Genomic DNA, 21,196 nt, shown 5'->3' with positions numbered 1-21,196 from the left:
CTTTTATTTATATATTAAAAAAAAAACAGAATCAATTTTGACATTGAGATAAATATTGAAAAATGTTTTTGCTCTAATTTTTAAATATAAGTAGAACCAAAAACCCAAAAGCCAGAAATTCTAGTTTCTAAAAAAAACACATTTTTATATATTTTTTAAAACATTTTTTGTAACCAAATACTATAATTTTTAAAAAAGTATTTTTTTGTTTTTTAAAAATTATTTTTAATAAATTGTCTTCAACCAAACGGACTCTTAATCGTTTAATATTTATATTCGGTATCATACTCACTCTTTGAGATGATTGTTCCATGCGTATTTAAATTCCTCAACTACGTAGAGCGAAATAACAGTTAAGAGCGTTGGACGTCAAAGCTATTATGGAACCGAATTACTTGTCATTGTTCGATGAGTTACACTCATGAATTTTAAACGAGATTCTGAATTTGGGGAGACATGAAATACCATTTTTATAAAAAAAAAATAAAATTATTATGAAACATTTTTGGAACGATGCATATTTTTATTTATTGCTATTTATCAACTCTTTTGACTATACACACGTTTGCTCCTTCTATTTTGAATATTGAAAATGACTATTTTTAAGTAAAAGGAAGAATCTTTTTTGCATTTTATAATTTTCTTAGAAAAAAAACAGTAATCCACACGCTAATAAAAAAAAAAGGAGCAATTGGAATCAAGCACACAATACTTGATATGAATCTGATCGGACATGACGTACTAATAATTTGCTTTTCGTTTTTGAAGAATCGTATCAATACTACCACCTTTATTACCGAAGTTCCTGTGTATCTATTACTCACAAATCGCAGTAGCAAGCGATCATTCCAAACTGAAAATTGGTATTAACAAGTATGTAGTAAGTAGAAAAAAAGTCGACAACTATACTTTAAATAAAAACTGGAAATTACACCTTGTATGCCTGTTGTTACCAAACAAAATTCGTTGTGCTTATCACACCACAGGAAGAAAAGACACTATTCCCCAGATATGAACAACTCCAGGCGACCTCAAAAGTACCTGGAACAAGAATCAGACTCGTACATCGGTGCGCAAAGAGATGAGGGGGCACAGATGAATTCTCTCACAGTATCAAAGTAATAGGGATCGTTATATGAGTACGAACGTGTCACTACTCTATCTACTTAAATGAGATGAAACAATAATTGCAACATAACAAAACTAAATTAGTAGCCAATATGAGAAAGTGCTTCAAGGTCTATGAGAATACAAACTTTGTTGTCAGCCACATGCCAGATTAGGAGAAATCTTTCGTTTATGCGAACGACAAAACAGAACGGGTCATCTAAATACGGAGTCAGCCTCAACTATGAGAAATAATGTAAAATTACATATCCCTAGTCCAATAAGTATTTGCTTGCTGAGTTTTGAAACACAAGAGAAATGATTTGACACACTCATGAATGTTTTATTTTCTGAGAACGAACATCCGAGAATATGATTCAGCACATTGCTCAAACAAATACATATTTTCAACAAGAATGAATAGCACAAGTTCAGGATCAAGCGTTATATCAAATCAGCTGACCAAATGTTTCGATTTTTTCAATAAAGGAATACGATATAATAAAATCCTAACAAGAATTAGGCATCAAATTCAAGGTGTATAATTGCGATAATCGTTTTTTAACTAATAAGAAAAACTGTACTCAAATCCATTTTTTACCTAATGTGCACAAAATATAGAAAATGTCATCAGCAGTTGTATATTCAGTAAAAAAAATCCTATAACACCAAAAGTAATACATTTCAGATTAAGTAGACCAAAAAATAGAAAATCACTTCCTATACATCCTTGTAGCAAATTAATAAATATTTGGTACCTGACAAATGAAAGAATTGCAACTAAAATACATTTCGTAAAAAGCCTCGATTCTTACCCTGAGAAGTTATACATCGCTGGAGCCATATGTCTTCAGAGGGCCTAATGATGTGGTGTAAGCACTGTCAACTCAGACAAAAGGGGAGGAAAATTAAGATTCGGTTGTTATAGGATTAAAACTGTTACATAAAAATAATATAAAATGTCATTATATAATTTTTCTGCAACCTAAGTTTTGCTTTCCAGCCAAAATTACATTAAGTTGCCAAAGCAATATGATACGACGACTCATATGGAAAGCATATTACCAACTGGTCGAAGAAAAAGATCTTGCAACTGATTATGAAATGAAAGGGCCACTAAAATATATGGCGTCCATGGTAGTTAAGAAACACCATAATCAAAGATAGATAATGATATCACATGAGCATACATGATCTCATTTTACCTCATTTCCACAAGAAACTAAAGGATATGTCATAAAACAGCATCAGTTCAAACACTAGTATGCTTTCTCTCAAAAGGGAACTCATCCCACTTACATTAGGTTATTAATTCAAACTAGTAATCAATGTTTGCTGGCTACTAAAACTGTGTATTGATAAGAAGATGCATATGGGACCCTGATGAATATATAATTAATTGATAACACAAGATTGCATCAACACTACAAAAATTGGTAGTCTACGAAGCAACTAAAAGAAAATCAATTAATCACCAGCATCAAAACTAGGAATTTCACACGGCACAACCAATTGCTTTTATGCTGATGGTTTTCCTTCATTATTCGTACCCCACTCTTCCTCTGCTTCATTTCCATTAACGAGTACAGCACTATCTGTAGAGTCAGCATCCACCACAACAGCCTCATCTTGGCCCTCATCATGCCCCTGTATATGTGCTTCACCTTGCTCGTCTTTCATTTCATCTCCATTCTGCTCAGCAGCCTATACAAAATTGGAAAAGAAAAACACCAACTCCTGAGTGTCGATAGTATAAGAGACTAAAAATTTTAAAAATTGACGCAACATTTGTGCAGGTTCATATCAGCACATATAAAGAATTCTAGCAGCTAAATGCTATCGAACAATAAAAAAAAACTTAAGCACATAAAATAGACCTAAACATCCCTTCATTCAACAAGATGCATAACGGACAACTAGCACATTCAATATTAGAAAAAAATGCCGGAAATCCTTTGTGAAGCAGATACCTATTTTTAAAAAATATTCCACAATCAAGACTTGACAGAATATAGATACAGACAAAACTACTAAATTTCTAAGGAGTGGATGCTCTTGTATATCATCTTTAGTTTTCTGTAAAGTGCAAAAATGCTAATTATTGAATTGAAAAATAGTTCGGAACAAAGAAAATGCATTCTGCTCTACCTCATGGTCCAAGTCTCCATTTTCCAGTGGTTCTTCTTCATCCATTTGCATATTTCTAAATATTTCTACAAGACTTGCAGCCGATCTATCAACATGGTGCACGTATTCAGCAGCAGAAGGATATGTACCCCTACATGGAAAACAAGTTGATATTAACTCCTCTCGGGCTCATCTTCAAACATTAACTTATAAAGCTTGTCCCAAACTCGGTACATTAGACAAGGAAACTGCAAAAAAAAAAAGGCAAATACTACATCCAACTTGGATCAAATTTACACTAGCCTTCAAATTAACAAAAGTGAAAAAAAAAATCATGATCGCAATATGTGGTTGAATTTCTACTTCTTGTACTATAATATGTATCATTGAATAGTGAGTATGAGAAATTCATCTGCCAAACATAAATAGATACCGTGTTTCACCAGCTTTAGCTTCAACAGCAAGCGCAATCTGCCAATCTTCAAACAAATTTGGATACTCTTCAGGGTCAGCAAGAGATTCAGCAGCTTTTTGATTAATCTGACAATTGCATTCAATCATAGAATCAGACCAAACAGCACAATCAACCAATAACCCTCTTACACTCCATTAAACAGCAATTTTTATAAATTAAAAAAATATACAGTTTATATAAATTGACTGCAACCTTGCCGAGGTCCTTTCTCCAAAGCGCGACTATTTCTGACACCTTACTTGGGAGGTAAGAACGAGCCATCAATGCAGCTTCAGGTATCCGATTGCTGGAAACAATTTTGTATTCGTATTAATCAAGGCAACAAATAAAAACAACAACCAGATACAATCAAAAAGAGTTACCAGTCAACCAATAGCTGAAGGCATTCCTCCAGTTTACCCAACATAAAAAGACACAGGAACGCAACATTATTTTTCCCATGCTCTTTGGCAAGAGATGCAAGTTCGGCAATTCCTTCAGCATTTCCTAAAGAAGAATAGAGTAGCAACAAACCACTCAAATCATTTGCTTGCTTCAAACATTCTTCAGCCATCTCTAACTGCAATAACCAACAGAAGCATTTGAATCCAGTACCAAATGGATTTACAAGTGTACCTCATTAAATCAACAAAGAGGGAGAGGGGATAAGGAAAACGTCGTATGCTCTCGCCTCTCGTGCATATATATTATTATGAAGTCATTTGGTCCACCTTCCCATGAGGATATATCTCATTGTGCAAATGAGTCAAATCAGTAAAATGACATTCATATTTCATATTCAGGTTGAACTGCTCAAGCCTTATGTTCATTGAGTTGAACTGAAGCCTAATGTTCCTTGCGTCAAACTTCAGTTCGACTGAAAACTAAAAAATAACATTTTGCGTTATAGGGTTCTAATTTGGGCTCCATCTGTCTCATTTGGACGGATATAAAGGATATGGATAATTGTGGTTTTTAGTAAGGTTTCTTCCGGGTAAAGGAGGCATGAATAACATCTTCATTTCTAAAAATGAAAAATAGAGGGTAAATTAGACATCCTATAACTGCCATTGCCTGTTATCGACAATACTTCACCGTGTTACAGGTAAAGGGAAAGTTGTAATGGTGATTGTTTGGGGCTTGGAGGTCTCTCCTCAATAGGCTGATGTTAAATAATTTGTGCATCAACAAAACTCAAGGCATCAAATATAAAGCATTACATCAAACTTAAGAAACATCAACTTTAAAATTACTGAAGTGATGCATGTTAAGTTAGGGCTAAATGGTGGAGTGCATACCATTCCAGTAGACATAGCTAATTCACCCAATTGCTTCCATTTAGATTCGCTCTGAGCTACTGCAGCGATTTCCTGTGCAGAAAATGTTTGAAAGCACCGAATCATTCACCGAAGTACAAAATATGAGAGATAATATCGTAATAATTCAAGTGCATGCAAACAAAATAAACGAGTCATTTACCTTTGCAATCTCTAGTTTACCCAGCTGTATGGCTAACTCAAATCTGTAATCCGGCTCAGTAGCAACTTCTAGGGCATCTTCTATCATTCCTCGGGATTCCAAGAAACGAGCCACACTGGGCACAAAATTAATTGATATCCAGAATTAAGTTAAAATAACTGTTCTAGAATCAGCAAATCAAAACCAGATAAGAAATGGCACATAAGCTGAGAAATAAAAACAGCAAGTTAAGGAACATTATTCTTATCCTATGAGCACAGGCTCCTAATTTTATTTTTTTTGGAAGTATCGGACACGCGTACAACAAGGATACGGATATGAAACGCCGATACGTGTAGGATACGGAAAAATCCGTGTCGTTGAATTTTTGTGGGTTTGACCAGTTAGATATGTCTTGTACACAGCTAGGATACGGAATCACTTTTTCTTCTTAAATCACTATTCTGAAGTTATACATTATATATATTTACATAAATATATATGTCTATACAATATATTTACAAGAACATATATATCTCTACAATTTTTATTTTTAATACTATATTTAATTTTTAATAATTATTGTATCATAGTCGTACCGTGTCTTATATTTTCAAAACTTATAGTATCACTGTATCTATTGTATTCAATACGGTACCGGTACCCGTAACCATACCCGTATCCATGCAACATAGTTCTTATTTCAAACACAAGATCTTGATTCGAAAGAAAAATGGCAAAGAAAAGCAATTGAAGTGTCATAGCATCATGCATGAAGATTTAAGAAACCATAATAACAAAAATGAAGAGGTGGCAAACCTGTTATGATGCTCCTTTGGGATTGATGGTAAAACCTCATTTGCCTTTTCCAGATCACCACGCATTACAAGAGTTTTATACTCAATCAAGCTGAGCAATAAAGTATATCCTATAACACTGCAAATAGATCAATAGACACAATTAACAAAAACACTATATTTCTGATACCACTCCCAATGTGAACAAATGTGATCAAAATACGCGAATAACAAATGTAATCAACACATGCTAATTATAAAATTTTGCATGAGCAACTTACTTGAATTCTTTGTCTATGAGGAAAACACGGCTCTGGTTAGCCAGGTATCCAAGTAAGTACATTGGCCGGTCTAAATGAAACATTGTTGTCACCTACAAAGTCACAAAGATAATCATTGCTTTCTTACTCGAGGAAGAAAGAAACAGAATATAATGATAATAATATTATTTGAAAAATCACACCATACCTCACCACCTACGCAGTAATTGAGTCTCCAGGAAGAGTTGTTGTAAATAAAACAATCCCCAACCCAAAGTCCAGTCCTTACTCGTTCATTAATTTCATAAAGAAGCTCAAAAGCATCTTCCACGCCTTGTTCATCTGAGGATCTTCCACTATCCAGATGTGCAGAAACCACATCGCGCTGCAAAACAAAAAGCAAATCGGATTACTTAAACTTCACTAGAAAGAACCACCACGTAAATTCATAAGAATCAGAAGAAAAACAAAAAAAATTACGTTAAACTTAAGTATGTAGAATGATGTGTCACTCGCGATAGCCACCATATCCCCGCTGTCTGCCCAGTAAAGATTCTGGATTACGTAACCAAGAGACAGATAAATTAACTTTCGTAATCAATATTGGCACCTTAGAGACATAAGCATACTATAACTCAAGCTATAACTTTCTTACTTTGACATTCACGTCAATTCGTCGTATCAACCTGCATTCAGCCCAATCGTAGAAACAAATAAAATCATTTGAACACATTGCCAATAAAGTTCCTCCAACTATGTGCTCCGCTGAGAATGTGGGACGAATGTTTTTCTTCTCCTGAAAAATGTGATATTACTGTTATGATAGTGGACAAACCATATGATTTCCAACCAGACTAATGTTTAGAATTTTAAACTTGAAATAAGAGAATGGGGAGCCAAAAAGCCATCGCAGTTTATTTTTTCATTTTGCTTCAGTGACGAATAATGAAAAGGAAGGAAGAAGAAGAAAAACCTGGAAATTTTTACTGAAGATTTTAATTTTTGATGTACTTTCTCTAACGGCATATTCTCCTTCAGTTGACCACACAATTTCCAACGCAGAGCCGAATGATCTGTTTCTCCAAGCCAAAGCTGTGTAAATAATGTATTCGCCATCTCCACAAACAACAACAAACCTCCCATTGGGGTTATGCTTTAAGCTCTGCGTACAAGAAAATTTCGAAGTAAATATTCCAAAACACAGAGTCGTGAGTAATTGTTATAGCTGAATGGAATTCGATATTTTAAACATTGGCAACAAGAAGATAACGAACAGCTTTTTTAGAACTCCTCTTCCACCCCAATCATTAAAAGAAATCAACTTCAGCAATTTTCTCCGAAAAGTTCTTCTAAAAAGGTAATAGGAAGATCATTCAGCTTCCTTGCCAGATAGAATGACTGTATGATTTCATGTACTTTTAGACCACACAAAACAAACATAGAACTAAAATAACCAATAAAATTTTAAAAGTAAATGGATGAAACAGTAACTTTTCTTTACAATAACATTCATAAAGACAAAAAAGTGGCTCTATAGAGAATGTATCAAGATCTGAATACATAATATATAACCGCACTTAAAAAATATCGAGACAACATACAGCTTTCACAAATCAAGGAATAATCACCTGTGGGTAGAGGTCACATGTACCCAATTCTTTAACAGCCAACGGCAATCTTTCTCCATCAGCTACCTGGGAAAAACACCAAGTAATTTGAGAACATCAATTTGATTGAAAACTGATATGTTAAATTCCAGCAAAAGTGTTACCTCATAATCAGCTCCAACACTCTTAATATTGACCGTCTGAATTTCATTATGCTTAGCCCAAATGACTTTTCCACTATTGTCCATGCTAGCGACTGGTACTTCTCGACCGAGTTTTACCATGATGGATCCTTCATCATAGCCAATTACAACCCTGCATTCATCAGTAAGACATATATCCTCAAGTAAAATAAAAATCAAGACAGAATTCACAGAAAGGATTTATCTTCACCAGGTAATATGCTATGACAAAAAAAACTATGATTTTGGAATGGGATTCTTTACTGTTAAGGTTGGAAAATGAGTTGAAGGCTTATCACAACTACTTCTTTCAGAAACAAGCTTTAAAATGGTACTAACATGTTTGAACAAGGTGTATGTAAAGGACTTTTAGCCAAATATAACTAGCGAATCAACAAGGGCGAATACTGCCAGTATCAATGCCCGACTTTCAGATTCATCAAAAAAGCCTCAGAAGCACATTAGATTAACAGCACAAAAACTTACCGTCTTGAACCTTTCATGTAACCAACTGCCCAAACTCTCTCGAGACCATAATTCAATGTGTTTTCAAGTCTGCAAGATGACAAATATCATGAGAATACTTTGGCAACATTTGAAGATGACTTTCTACAGCAGAAAAGCTAAAAGAAATAGACGTAGGCATATTCCAACTATCAAGTATAGAGCCATCTTATAGCAAAGAACTACCTATACGTGGTAGCATGCCATATACGGACAGTACCATCCTCAGAGCCTGTTATTATAATCGGAAGTTCAGGGTGGAAACAAACTGCAGAAACATTGTGTGTGTGACCCTCTAGCGTCTGGACACAGCTTTTTGTCTGATAATCCCAAACCTGTTCGGCATAAATTGCATATGATTTCATATGTTGTTCTAAAACCCTGAATAAAAGAGAAGATGAAAGGAAACATATGTACAAACCTTGGCAGTGTGATCATCAGAACCCGTGATTAGATAAGGTTTATCCCCGCCAGTAAAATAATCTACACAATTGACTCCTTTCAGATGGGCATCGAGCGTAAAGTTCGGGTCTGGGGCTCCAAGATTCCAAATCTACAAAAATAAATATTATTGGCTAAAATATTGAGGTCAAAGTAAGAAAAATATGGATAAGGTCATCGACAAAGCATTCAGATTGTACCTTGATTGTCCGATCAAGCGATGCACTTGCAAAAGTGTTGGTATCTTTTGGATTGAATGTTACTTGCATCACATAATGGGAATGACCCTCGAATATTTGAGTGCATACCCACCCCTTTTCCCAGTCCCAAAGCTTTATGAGCATGTCATCAGACGATGACAGCACATATGGAAGAGTGGGATGAACAGCCACACATCTAATATAATCAGTATGAGCCTCAAACACTTTGACTTTATCCATCGTATTGTAATTGTACACACGAATGAACATGTCATCAGCACCAGCAACAACCCATTGCTTGCGTGCTATGAATTTCGCAGACCTAACTGTGAGATTAAACGGTAGGATAGAGCATGAGAAAATACTCCTTGTTACAATAGAAAATGTTATTCGAGCGTAAAAGATAAATAACATTCAATTCTAATCATGCACCTGGTAGTTCCGTAACCTCAAAAGACTTCACCATTGTCTGCAACACAAAAAATAACATTTTAAAAAGTCATTTTTGGCTTTAAAGTTTAAACCCCCTCAAAAGATAGACAACAGCAACTTGGAGAAACTTCAAGAGCACGCCAAATTGGTAATAATGGGTTACATTTATTTTTTAAATCATTCATATCGTCAAGTGCACCCAGTCCAAACTTCAGTCCAATCAAATGATCAGCGGCTGTCAATATGTCTCAAGGTAACAAAAATGTATTGTTCTGGGGTATATCCAAGTTCAGTCTCAGGTTTATATTACGTCGACCAATCCTTACCAATTCACATCTTTGTTAAAAGAACTTCTTTTGTAATTGCTTACATAATTCACACTGTTCTCATACCGATACAAACTAAAGAGAAATAATATTCTTTGTCCATTTATCTCCTTTCAAAACTTTCCTCCTAAAGCAGAAAACTTGTAGATTACGTAAACTAAAAAGCTAATACCAAGCATCACACGCACATATATAAAAAAATAGAAAAAACCTGGAAGGAGTTAGATATGAAAGAAACTAACAATTTTTTTCTCTACGCTAAATTAATTACACTGTCAATAGTGTGTAGGATCAGAGTCGTGATTAGGCCAAATTCTCGAAGATTTCAAACAATAATCCATACCAAGTTTAGAAAGTAAATGGAAAATACACAACATCCAAGCGAGATTCAATAGCAAACACTCATCAGAAACTAATATTCACGAGTCACAGAACATAAATAATAATGTCAGCTACAATTTACACACCTGGGTCTGATAGTTCCAAATGCAAACAGTCCCTGAATACAAACTTGCCAACATCCTGTGAGGAACAAACATTATGAATAATTAAAACCCATCAAAATTTGACCAATAGAGAATAGTGAAGCTTTTCATGTTCAAACATCTCAACCAGAAAGCACAGAAAACCTTAAAAAGATGCTGTAGTGGGATGTCAATGAAGTAGTAGGATGCTTAAACATTTAAAAAATAAGAGAAAATAAATAAATGGGGAAAAAAATAAGAATCATTAATCCATTCCTAACATAAAATGCCAGGAGCAGCAACTAAGGAATGGAAAAGAAATCTAGATTGATCGCACAAGATGCGTACCATGGCTCCGATGGGTGAAGATCCACACATTTCACTCTTTCTGATCTTTGAGCAAGTTTCCTCTGGTGGAAAGATTTCAAGTCAGCATCAAAACAAATTCTCCAGTCACAAGCACGCACATATTACAACAACGCTATTTAAAACAGTAGCCTCGATTTAAATGTTTCTCAGTACCTTGATTTCGAGTCTGAGCGGCTGCAGCGGCACCAACATCAAAGTTCATAACATGGAACAACAATCGCAGATTAGGTCAGATCTCAGAAAACAAATCAGTCTAAAATCCAAACAGATAACGCATCTTCCGCGTGAATTGAGAAGAAAAAAAAAACACATCATAATCCCCACCTCTCCCATAAACTCTGATCTAAATAAGTAAAAATTTCCGATACCAGATCTAATATACAAAACACAAAACCAACTTCAGACATAAAACATAAAAAACGACTCGCCATTGCTGCGGATTGAGTGATGCAACTGGGAAACCCTGAAGATCCGAGCGTAACAAGATCGACGAGTGGCTCGGTGTGTGGAGAAAACACGGAACTCGAGAGTGTAGAAATATAGAGAGAGAGAGAGATTGAGGAAATACTACTGAGAAATTACAAAGGCAGATGAAATTTATAAATAGGCTTTGTAGTGAAGCATAACTGAAGGTGTCCTGAGACAGGATGTGTAATCTGACGCAGTTTTTGCCGTCGATGGATTTGACCTGCTAGAATCAACGGTCTGGATTTCGATTGGTGTGTCATTTATCAATTTCTGAAAATTCTTCGCATTTTCTTGCTTCGATTTGGATATGAAAAAAGAATGTTCCTACAAAATGTCTACTCGAGATTGTTTTATGCAAATCCGAAATTAAATTGATTATTTTCTGTATGCTCACCGTTGTATCGTGAGATAATATAATAAATGATCGATATCACATTCATTTCATTTGTTCAATAACAAAGATATCAAAAATGTAATGACAAAAACTTGTGTGAGACGACCTAATAGGTCGTATTTTGTGAGACGGATTTCTTGTTTGGGTCATTCATGAAAAAGTATTATTTTTTATGCTAAGAGTATTACTTTTACTGTGAATATCGATAGGACACCCGTCTCACAGATAAAAATTCGTGAAATCGTCTCACAAAAAAATTACTCTTTCACGTTTAATCCTAAAAATACATTTATTTCCTACATTTTTTTATTATTGGGATACTCGTAGTACTGCACAAAAGCTGATATTTGTCATATGGGTTTGGATTTTAAAATCTAAAATATTTTAACTTTTAAAATTGAGTTACTCTAACTAATACAAAATTAATTTAAATTTAGCATATAAAAAAATTAGCATGGTGGCCATGCACGTGACTGGGTTACTGGTACAGTACGTAGTGTGATGATTTGAATTTTATTTTGTTTAGTGATGTATTTGTAGTATGAGTTTCAAAAATAACCATGTCAATAAGGGCAAACTCAGTATAAAAAAAAATTAGGTAGTTTCAAAAAATAATCATGTCAATAATTTGCCGAGTTCGACAGATAGCTAAGAAGCTCGACTGAGATGAATAGTGTGATAAGTCTTTTGAGGAGTTGAAGAAAATATTTGTCTGAACTCTCAATTTTAGCTAAGTCGATCACCGGAGAACAATTATGCATCTATCCCTCAGCTACTGACGGACAGTAAACTAAGTCCTAATCAAACATGAATATCTGCTCAGCAGTCAGCACCCCATCTATTGCATATCCCACACACTCAAATGAGCTGAACTAAGATATACAGTTGTGAAAAAACTGTCTTTGGAACTGGTAATGATTGCTCGGAGATTAAGGTATCTCATCCTGATATTTACTAATAGTCTTTTTGGGAGAATATTTACTCAAGCGGACTATCGGGGAGGTTGGTAAAATAGACTACTAAGATGGGGGAATATGATATACAATAAGGACCACGACAGGCTATCAAGGCTCAAGCCTTAGCCTTTTTTCTGGACGAAAAGTGCATGAAGCTGTCAAAGACCTGTGGAAGGTGTATATTGATGGCTCAATTTGGGGTGTTACTTGGTACATTTGGTTAGTGGCTTTTTTTTAAAATGGCGAGTGGCTTCTTTTTTTTTTTTTTTAAATGGCGAGTGGCTTTTTTTTTTACTTTTATTTTAACAGCTCAAAATTTCATAGTTTTACCCTATATTAAAATTTAAACATGGGTTACAACAAGTATTTGGGGAACTATCACTTTAACAAAAAAATTCACCCAAGACTAAAACTAATAACTGTCCGTCATAGCAAATACGATATTTCTCATCAAAATGGACACTAGATCCAACTGTTGTATGAAGGATAAATCAAAATTTAACTGCAAAACGAATCGTTAAAAATTTTTAATTACATTAATGCATGTACAAATATTTTACATATAAATTGGACAAATAAATTCGAAGTTGAGCAATTGTCGTGTGAAGATAAATGTATCTGTGAAATGGAAACAAGGAGATTGTTGCATAGTGGATGAGAAGAGGTGAGCATGAAGTTTGTTTATAATCCTCAATTTTTATAAAATATTAGAGATATAAATAAACATGGTATAAATATAATAAAAATAATTATGAGCCAAAGAAAATATAAAGAGTGAACAAAAATAAAGATTTATTTAGACACATATTAAAAAATATAATAACATTTATGAATATTTTGAATAAAATTTAGTAAAATAAAACATGGGCCGGTGTACAATTTGGATGTGCGAATTGGGCCTGGTGATTGGGGCTTTACCAAATTTAAGTTTTCTAAATTATTTAAACCAAATTGATTTAAGTTCAACATGGTGACGAAAGATCTCCACGCGATTCTCTTTTTTGCTCCTCGATTCAGCGCCAAACCCACAAAAAATCAGAGTTCCGATAAAAAATCAAGAATAGTTGCATCTTGTTTGTTAATCTGAGAAATCACAGAAAGGGGGAAGTGAATTGAATTGAAAAGTCATGTTCTATGGTGCGGTGGCTTGGGATCCATGGCTGATTGTTGCCCAAATCGTGTGCCTTCAGAGCCTGCACTATCTGACACTTGGAATATTTTTGTCAATTCTTGTTGGTACTCGGGTTTCGAGGATGAGTCTGGTGTATTTCTTTGATTATGCAACGGTTGATGCTTCTACAGTGACTGGTTGGTGCATAATTTCTTCGATTCTTCTCAGCTCTATTGCTGGGTGAGTTTGTTTTAACACTTCTTTTATATGATTGCGGGATAATTTTTGTGTTTTGCATTAATCTATAGTCATTTAGGTTGGATTTAGTTTATGGTTCGTGGTGTTGTGCTTAAATTTCAGCCTAAATTTTATACATGTTTTCCATCATGTTCAGATTTGCCACCTATAGATCAGTCTGGAGTTGTAGTGTGAATCTTGACATGGGAAATAAATTCTAAATTCATGAGCATAATTCTGTAGCAATTTCAGAACATTCTATAGTGTTTTTGCCAATTTGTTCAGCATTTGTAGCTGTACTGCTTTTATGTTACTGTAATGAAGTTATGTTGATTCAATTTCATGCCTTAAATATTCTGGTTTGTATTAAATATTTGGCGTCCATTAGAGTTTAGGAAGATTATTGCTTCAAGCAAACCGAGAACATTCAAATTTTGCTTCCTTTTGATTCATTCAATCCCCTAGTTTTCCAGAAGTCTAAGAGTTGCGTTTAGTCACACATTTTTGTGTGTTGCACACCTGGAAAGCCTGCATTTTGTGTGTGTATGTGAGTGTATTACTTTCTGCGGAGATTATCTGATGCATGAGCGAATTCGAGATCGCTAGTCTCGTAAGAAAATAGATTAAGAAGAAGATAGGATTGGGGTAAAAAATGAGAGAATCTTATTCAACAAGAATAGAGTTTGAATTAAAAGAATATACATGTTATTTCTTTCTTACTTCCTCTTATTTATATTCAACTATTGTAACTACTACTGTCAACTAACTCAAACTCTAACTACCTAACTTTAACTTCTTCGGGTTGCTCCGCAGTCGTATCATTGTGTCAAGGTTCGTGTTTTGACATTCACTTTAAAACACAATTGTTTATTGGATATGTTTATGTTACGTGCTGAACTTTTCTATAGTTTAGACTTGTGATGGATTTTTGAAATTTTCATCACTGACAAACTGCTTTTTATTTAAGCAGTGCTGGGTTTTCACTCTATTTAGTGGAGAGAGCTAAGAAATGCCTGGATTTTTCTGCTACCGTTTATATCACACACCTCTTCATATGCATTTTATATGGTGGGTGGCCGTCATCAATGACATGGTGGGTCGTGAACATCACCAGCCTGGCAATAATGGCATTGTTAAGTGAATATTTGTGCATGAGGCGAGAATTGCGGGAAATTCCTATCTCAAGATATCGTTCAGGTGAGCCCTTTTCTATTTTGACTCTTTACTATTTTATGATGATCAATTTTTGGTCAAAACAACTTCTATTGTTACCACCACTTTCTCCTTCATGTAGGTTCTTTAGTCCATACAACACGTATCTTTTCGTATGTTATATTCTTCGAACTTTATCATGCCTTACAAATAGGACCTCAAATAGTCAAATGTTTGAACTTCTTACATTATATAAACTTAGTTTAATCATCCGGGTTCTCTTTTCTTATTTTCCTGTTACATTCTTTGCGTGCGGGATCACAGCCAAAAGAAGAATAAAAGTTCACTTTTACCAACAATTGCAACATTTTTTAATGAATAAACTGATTTTGATTTTTTTTTGTTGAGAACTGGTTTTGATGATCTTGAGTTATTTTTCTTTAATGACACGTTTTGGGAAAGGAAACATCTGACGAGGTTTGTCTTTTCCAATCACCGGTTTAGTTAAATGAACTTCGAAAACTAAAGCAATTCTCCTAATTATCTGGATGAAGATCATGAATATTTAAAGGAATGCTAATTCTTATGTGCTAGAGGAACTCCTAGCTAAATTCAGTTCTATAGTTTGTCCACGTTGATGCGAAAGGCTCAGTGGAATTGAGAAATGGTTTTTTAATAATGAAATTTACATAATTATTCAAGGAAAAAATAGTTGACTACTGTTCTGACTGATTGGAGTTTCTAGCATAATTTTGACTGTGCTCCTTCGAGAAACCCATATTTGCACATAAGGTATTAACTCTGAGTTTCCATGGCGTTTTAAGGGATCGTGTGTACTGCCGAGTTCATAAAAGATCAATTGGACCTGCAATTGAAGTCCATACACATGTAACTCTACATTTTGTAGCTTCGACTCTTACAATGTCATGAACTAACATGTACTTTTCTTTTTGCCAATGAGTTTATGGAAAAAGACGTAGCTACATCTAATATCAAATCAGCTTGGGGACATTGATGAAGAGTGTTGAATAATTCAGTTACCTTCTGCTGATCCATGCACTCCTGTATCTATGCACTTGTCAAATGCTATTCTAACTAATCCTGCATGTTTAACTGACCATTTTTTTCGTTAAATTTGATGCAGATGTTTGACAAATGGAACTAGAATCTTGTCACGGTCTACCTTTTCGCGGTTGCGGTCATCTGACAGCAGGATATGAATTTCTGAAACATTTTTTTTTGCCTTTTCTGTTTATTGAAATTGCTCTTATAACCTGTCATTCACAGTATAGTAGATTATTTGACTCAACTCAAACTCTAGGTAGTCTGTACTGATGTTTTCATGATTGAACAGGTGATCGAAGTGGTTTACCTTATAAACGGTTCAATCGGTCAACGATCGGATCGGAGAACTTTTATATTATATAAAATAATAATATAATATATTTAAATTATAAATAAAGATTTTAAATATGTATATAAATAATAAAAAAAAAAAATTTATCCAAGTTTAAAAATCTAAACAACATATTTATAAAATATGATTATATATATATAAAAATCAAAATAATGTCTAATATTATTAATGTTAAAAATATTGTTTTTAATAAAATTCAAAATTCAAATAATCACGTATATTTAACAAAAAAATAAAAATTTTAAATATAATAAATAAAGTTTTTTAAAAAAATAAAAAATCGAAATTTTTATACAAATTTTAAAAAAATGGGTAAACCGGTCTGATCGTTCTTCTAGCCTAAATTTAAAAACACTGGCTATAGAAAAGACTAAGAATTGTACTCAATGAGTTCCATATATTAATGATTTTTTTTTTTGGTCTCGCGGCTTATGTGTGAAGAATATGTGCTAGATTTTTCCTATGTTGTGCGGTTTTTGAGTCTTTGACTTAAAATGGACAAGTCATGACAAGGAAAAGAGGTGAAAAAATGGTAAGTTTGTTTTAAATATATAAATTTAAGTTTGCATTCAATCTTAATCAAAATAAATATATGTTTTATATTCCCTTATCCACAAAAAAAATTTACGTTCTTCGAGTCCACATGTCTTTTCTTGAATGAAAATCAGTACAAAACATTAAAAATATAATATTCATATATGACATATGATTACCAATTGTTTCAGGTCTGATACTAATATATGATTTTTGAGTACTCAAATACGTTTCAGATGAAAATCAATACAAAATATTGAAAATATGGTACTAGTATATGATATTTGAGTAAAATCTATTTCAAATTTAGTATTAATATATGATTTTTAAGTGCATGTATTGGTATTAGTGACATATTGTCTTTTCATATATGCATATCAATACAAAAGACTGAAAATATGATACTAATATTTGAGTTTCAAATATTTCAAATATGATACTAATACATGATATTTGATTATCCAAAATTGTGTAGCAAATCTTGATTTTAATAAAGTTGTTCTAATTTTATACTTTTTGTAGCAAATGTGAAAGTTTTGTACTCAAATATCATATATTAATATCATATCTTCAATATTTTGTATCGATTTTCATCTGAAAAAAGACATGTAGACCCATGGAGTGCATAAATATTTTTTATGGATCATGGAGTGCAAACACATATTTTTCTGACAAACTGGATACAAACTTAAGTTTGAGTTCGAGGATTTAAAACAAATTTGCCCAAAAAAAGTGCTTTTAAATAACCATTTAAATTGACATTGATGATTTTCATGCCTACCAAATCGAAGCAACTTAATTTAATTGGTTTACACAACACGATTTAATGTTTTTTCCAAAAAACAAATTCTTTCGAAAATTAAGTGTTATTTTTTGTTTGCAGTTTATCTGTTGTATTTATTGAGGGAACCTCTCGCTGACTTGGATATATCCTAGGCATACGGATGAAAATATACATTTAAATTTTAAAGTAAAAAAAAAAAAAGCATAACAAAAACTTATAATTGTAAATTATTTAATTTTCCCTTTTATCAATGAAATATTGCAAATTTTCTCCCTTCTCGCATAACACATTTTTAAATCATTGTCTCAGTTAGATTGTGCATATATTTTTTATAAGTTTCACCTCATATGTTGCTTTAAGTGGGAATTTAAGTTAACTAGAAAAATATACGTGTGTTGCATGTCGAAGCAATTCGATTAAAAAAAATAGTTAATTCAATAAATGAAAATTAGTCAAGTATCAATATTGTTGGGTACATATTTTTTCTCTATATTTTACCATTAAGATATTTTTTGTACTTGCAATGAGAACCCACAGTCAAGTGGTCATATTCTTTACATATGTTTTAATTTCAACATTTAATACCCAAATAAAATAACTAGTATAAAATAATATCAAGATATTCAAAGAATCGATATATTTAATTAAGTATACAAAATTCTCAATCTTTATTATATTTTTCATCTTAAAATTCGAGAGTTAATATGTTTTTCAGATGTTATGATTTTTTACAATATCAGTTTAAAATACCAATCTTTTCCACCAAATTTACAATAGCTCATAATAATCTCGCACAAATCTTTCATTCTCGTCCATTTATTAGTTTCAATGTTCGAACGTGTCCTCCCAACTCCTCCCAACTCTAAATCTTAATCCAACAGTTAATTTTTCAAATTTCATCAACTTCAAAATAAATCAATTCAATTTTATTATAATATCCAATAATTACAGAAATGATAATCATTTATCGGTTATTTCTTAGCTCGATAATTATCAAAATAATTCCAAAAACACTAATTTCCATGATGTCGCCAATAAACTCAAATGAATAGGTCTCTTGTTAGACGATGTCACGAATTTTCATCTGTGGGACATATCAACTCTACCGATATTCACAATAATAAGCAATACTCTTAGCATAAAAAATAATATTTTTTCATGGATAACCCAAATAAGTGATTCGACCCACGAAATTGATCTGTTGACCGTCTCGTCTCACAAGAGTTTTTGTGAACTCAAATATGGAACTTAATTCGCGATATTATCAAACCACAATTATCTACTAATTCAATCCCAATAATAATGATATAGAAACAAAAATTCCAATTATTAAAGCCAATAATTCGATTTTGTTTGGGTTTATCGAATTTAGCTTAAAGCCGAGCGACTCCAGTACTTAGTGCCAAAAATCCCACGATAATCAACACCTTGTGCTGAAATCGAACTAAAAACTAAACTAAAAGCTCGGGAAATTCCTCACCTTCGGAGAGTTTCGAAATCGAGGTGCAAGTCTTGAAATCGAGCTAAACTCAAATTTTAGAAGACGGGCCAAACGCAACCGGTCTGGGAGGTTCGTGTCGGTTCACGTCAGGAAGACCGGTTCAACCCCTTTTCCGGTGAATCGTGGCAGGTTCTCGGTACCGATCTAAATTGAAACCCCTAGAATTCGAAGATAGGCGATCGTAACACTCGGATCGGGGCTGGAAAAGAAGAGATTGGATCTCAAAGTCACGCATATGGAAGAGGGAAACGGGTCGACCTTGATCTTGAGCTAGTATTCGAGTTCCTTGCAAGCACGTAGCAAGAAAATATTTTGATGTTGGGTTGAATGAATCGATAAACAATATTAAATAATATAAATCAAATATTTAATAATCATAACATTAAATTAACTTAAAATAAATACAGCATGAAACCACATAGATTTAGATGGATGATCATTAATTTAGGTTTATGTTATTAAATATAGCTTCCGCATCAAATATAAGGATCCAATCCAGTTGTCTCATTTAATTGTCTTGTAGTTTTTGGCATTGTTGGCTTGCTTTGTCATCCCCAAAAAAAGGGAAAAGTAACAAAAATTCTTTATCAATTTTATATAAACTCAGAGCCTCTTAACCCCAATTATTTTCTCACAACAAATCATGTACTTCAATTCTAAAATTGAACTATACCTAAAACCTACACAATCACCACCAAACCGAATAAGCCACTTACACTGCCAAGTCACCCTAGTAAATAAATTAATTTCTCCAAATACTAAAAATATACAATTGAAACATTCAATACCAAAAAATCGCAAATTTTAAACAAAAGCCAACAATAGAGAAATAAACCATGATTCCAAGCAAAATCAATTGCCAGCAATATTGAAAACAAAATCAACTACACAACGTGTGAAATATGCTGACTAAACAGACACCCACATGAAAGATCCATTTGTTGGAGATGAAGTTATGAAATTTGAAGCTTTTTGTGCAGAAAGAAGTGAAAGAAGATCGATGACAAAAGCTCTTCTCTTGGCAGACGACTGTGAAAAACCCTCAAAGAAATTAACTACAAAAATGAGCTCAAAAAATTTAGTAAGTTAAAAAGGCAAAGCTAAAACTTAATTAAAAAAAACTCAATTCATACTACTACCTTGACCCAAAAATATAGCCTGAGCTAGAGCCCATCTCAACCTTTGGGTTAGCTCCGTCCCTGGTTCCTTGAACATTTAGGTATCAATGGAAATCGACCACAAGGATTCCAAATCTATGGTCAATTGAAGTTTTGATTGCAAATCAAAGGAGAAATCGTAGGATGAACGTGCGTCTAGGGTTCGCGAACTTGGTCAACGTGCTTGCCTTAGTTGCTCGATCTTCTGAATGGATTTGTAGAAATAACTTGAAGGATTTCCAAGAGGGAGGTCGGGCAACCAGTTCCCCGACGTTAATCGGCTAAGAAATTATCGGAGTCAGTTGAGCCAAGGACAAATTGGGTAAGGGCTTGGGAGTTTCCGATTTGGATACTTTGGTGGGTGAGTTTACGTGTTTATGCATGCACCAACTTCTATTTATAGTAATTCAGGCAATATATGACTCGGTCTGGTTTATTCCAACATGATTGCTATTTCATATACATATGTGTAGTTTATCTCGTTTAAAAGCCTGATATTTTTTTCACTATATATTTTATAAAATACTTTTAACTTTTATTTGACATAATAATTGCCAGGTTGTGGAAATATTAATAATCATGATTTTGATGAAAATAAAACTTGTTATCATGTTTTTAACATATTTACTCAAGTGTGTAGTTGCAAATATTGATTTGGAAGCTTTGAGAAGTTGAAACTAAAATGTAGTCAAACTGAAAATATGGTGAGCTGAAGTTAGGGATGACAATAGGACGGGGCGGGGGCGGGGGCGGGTTT

At 33.5% G+C, this 21,196-nt stretch overlaps 2 protein-coding genes across 5 annotated transcripts; one reads left to right on the top strand and one right to left on the bottom strand.

Annotated features, from left to right (window-relative positions):
* Positions 1 to 827: 827 nt before the first annotated feature.
* On the bottom strand, positions 828 to 11,317 carry LOC142546600 (coatomer subunit beta'-2-like). 4 transcript variants are annotated; one of them, XR_012820491.1, is made up of 26 exons: positions 11,157 to 11,317; positions 10,882 to 10,902; positions 10,708 to 10,769; positions 10,363 to 10,417; positions 9,570 to 9,606; positions 9,138 to 9,463; positions 8,918 to 9,049; positions 8,683 to 8,831; positions 8,479 to 8,547; positions 7,975 to 8,125; positions 7,832 to 7,897; positions 7,177 to 7,365; positions 6,859 to 6,999; positions 6,684 to 6,758; positions 6,412 to 6,588; positions 6,225 to 6,316; positions 5,966 to 6,082; positions 5,168 to 5,282; positions 4,987 to 5,058; positions 4,072 to 4,268; positions 3,902 to 3,995; positions 3,668 to 3,774; positions 3,256 to 3,385; positions 2,583 to 2,811; positions 1,923 to 1,986; positions 828 to 1,041 (listed from the first exon to the last, which is right to left on the bottom strand). XR_012820491.1 is itself a non-coding variant. In XM_075654428.1 (26 exons), exons 1-25 carry the CDS (start codon positions 11,157 to 11,159, stop codon positions 1,967 to 1,969), a joined length of 2,751 nt encoding a protein of 916 aa, XP_075510543.1. In that variant the 5' UTR covers positions 11,160 to 11,317; the 3' UTR covers positions 828 to 1,041; positions 1,923 to 1,966. The 4 variants fall into 4 exon arrangements, 3 of the variants coding, with proteins under 3 accessions (XP_075510543.1, XP_075510523.1, XP_075510535.1); XM_075654428.1 differs by having other exon boundaries at positions 2,658 to 2,811; XM_075654408.1 differs by having other exon boundaries at positions 963 to 1,986.
* Positions 11,318 to 13,512: 2,195 nt separating this feature from the next.
* Positions 13,513 to 16,355, top strand: LOC142546595 (uncharacterized). Its single transcript, XM_075654397.1, has 3 exons — positions 13,513 to 13,897; positions 14,865 to 15,091; positions 16,191 to 16,355. Exons 1-3 carry the CDS (start codon positions 13,674 to 13,676, stop codon positions 16,196 to 16,198), a joined length of 459 nt encoding a protein of 152 aa, XP_075510512.1. The 5' UTR covers positions 13,513 to 13,673; the 3' UTR covers positions 16,199 to 16,355.
* The last annotated feature ends 4,841 nt before the right edge of the window (positions 16,356 to 21,196 follow it).

This window comes from Primulina tabacum, chromosome 1 (genome assembly GCF_025594145.1).
Source record: "Primulina tabacum isolate GXHZ01 chromosome 1, ASM2559414v2, whole genome shotgun sequence".
Lineage (NCBI taxonomy): Eukaryota > Viridiplantae > Streptophyta > Magnoliopsida > Lamiales > Gesneriaceae > Primulina > Primulina tabacum.
Note: the sequence above shows the minus strand (reverse complement) of the source record. Positions and strands in the feature narration are given on the sequence as shown.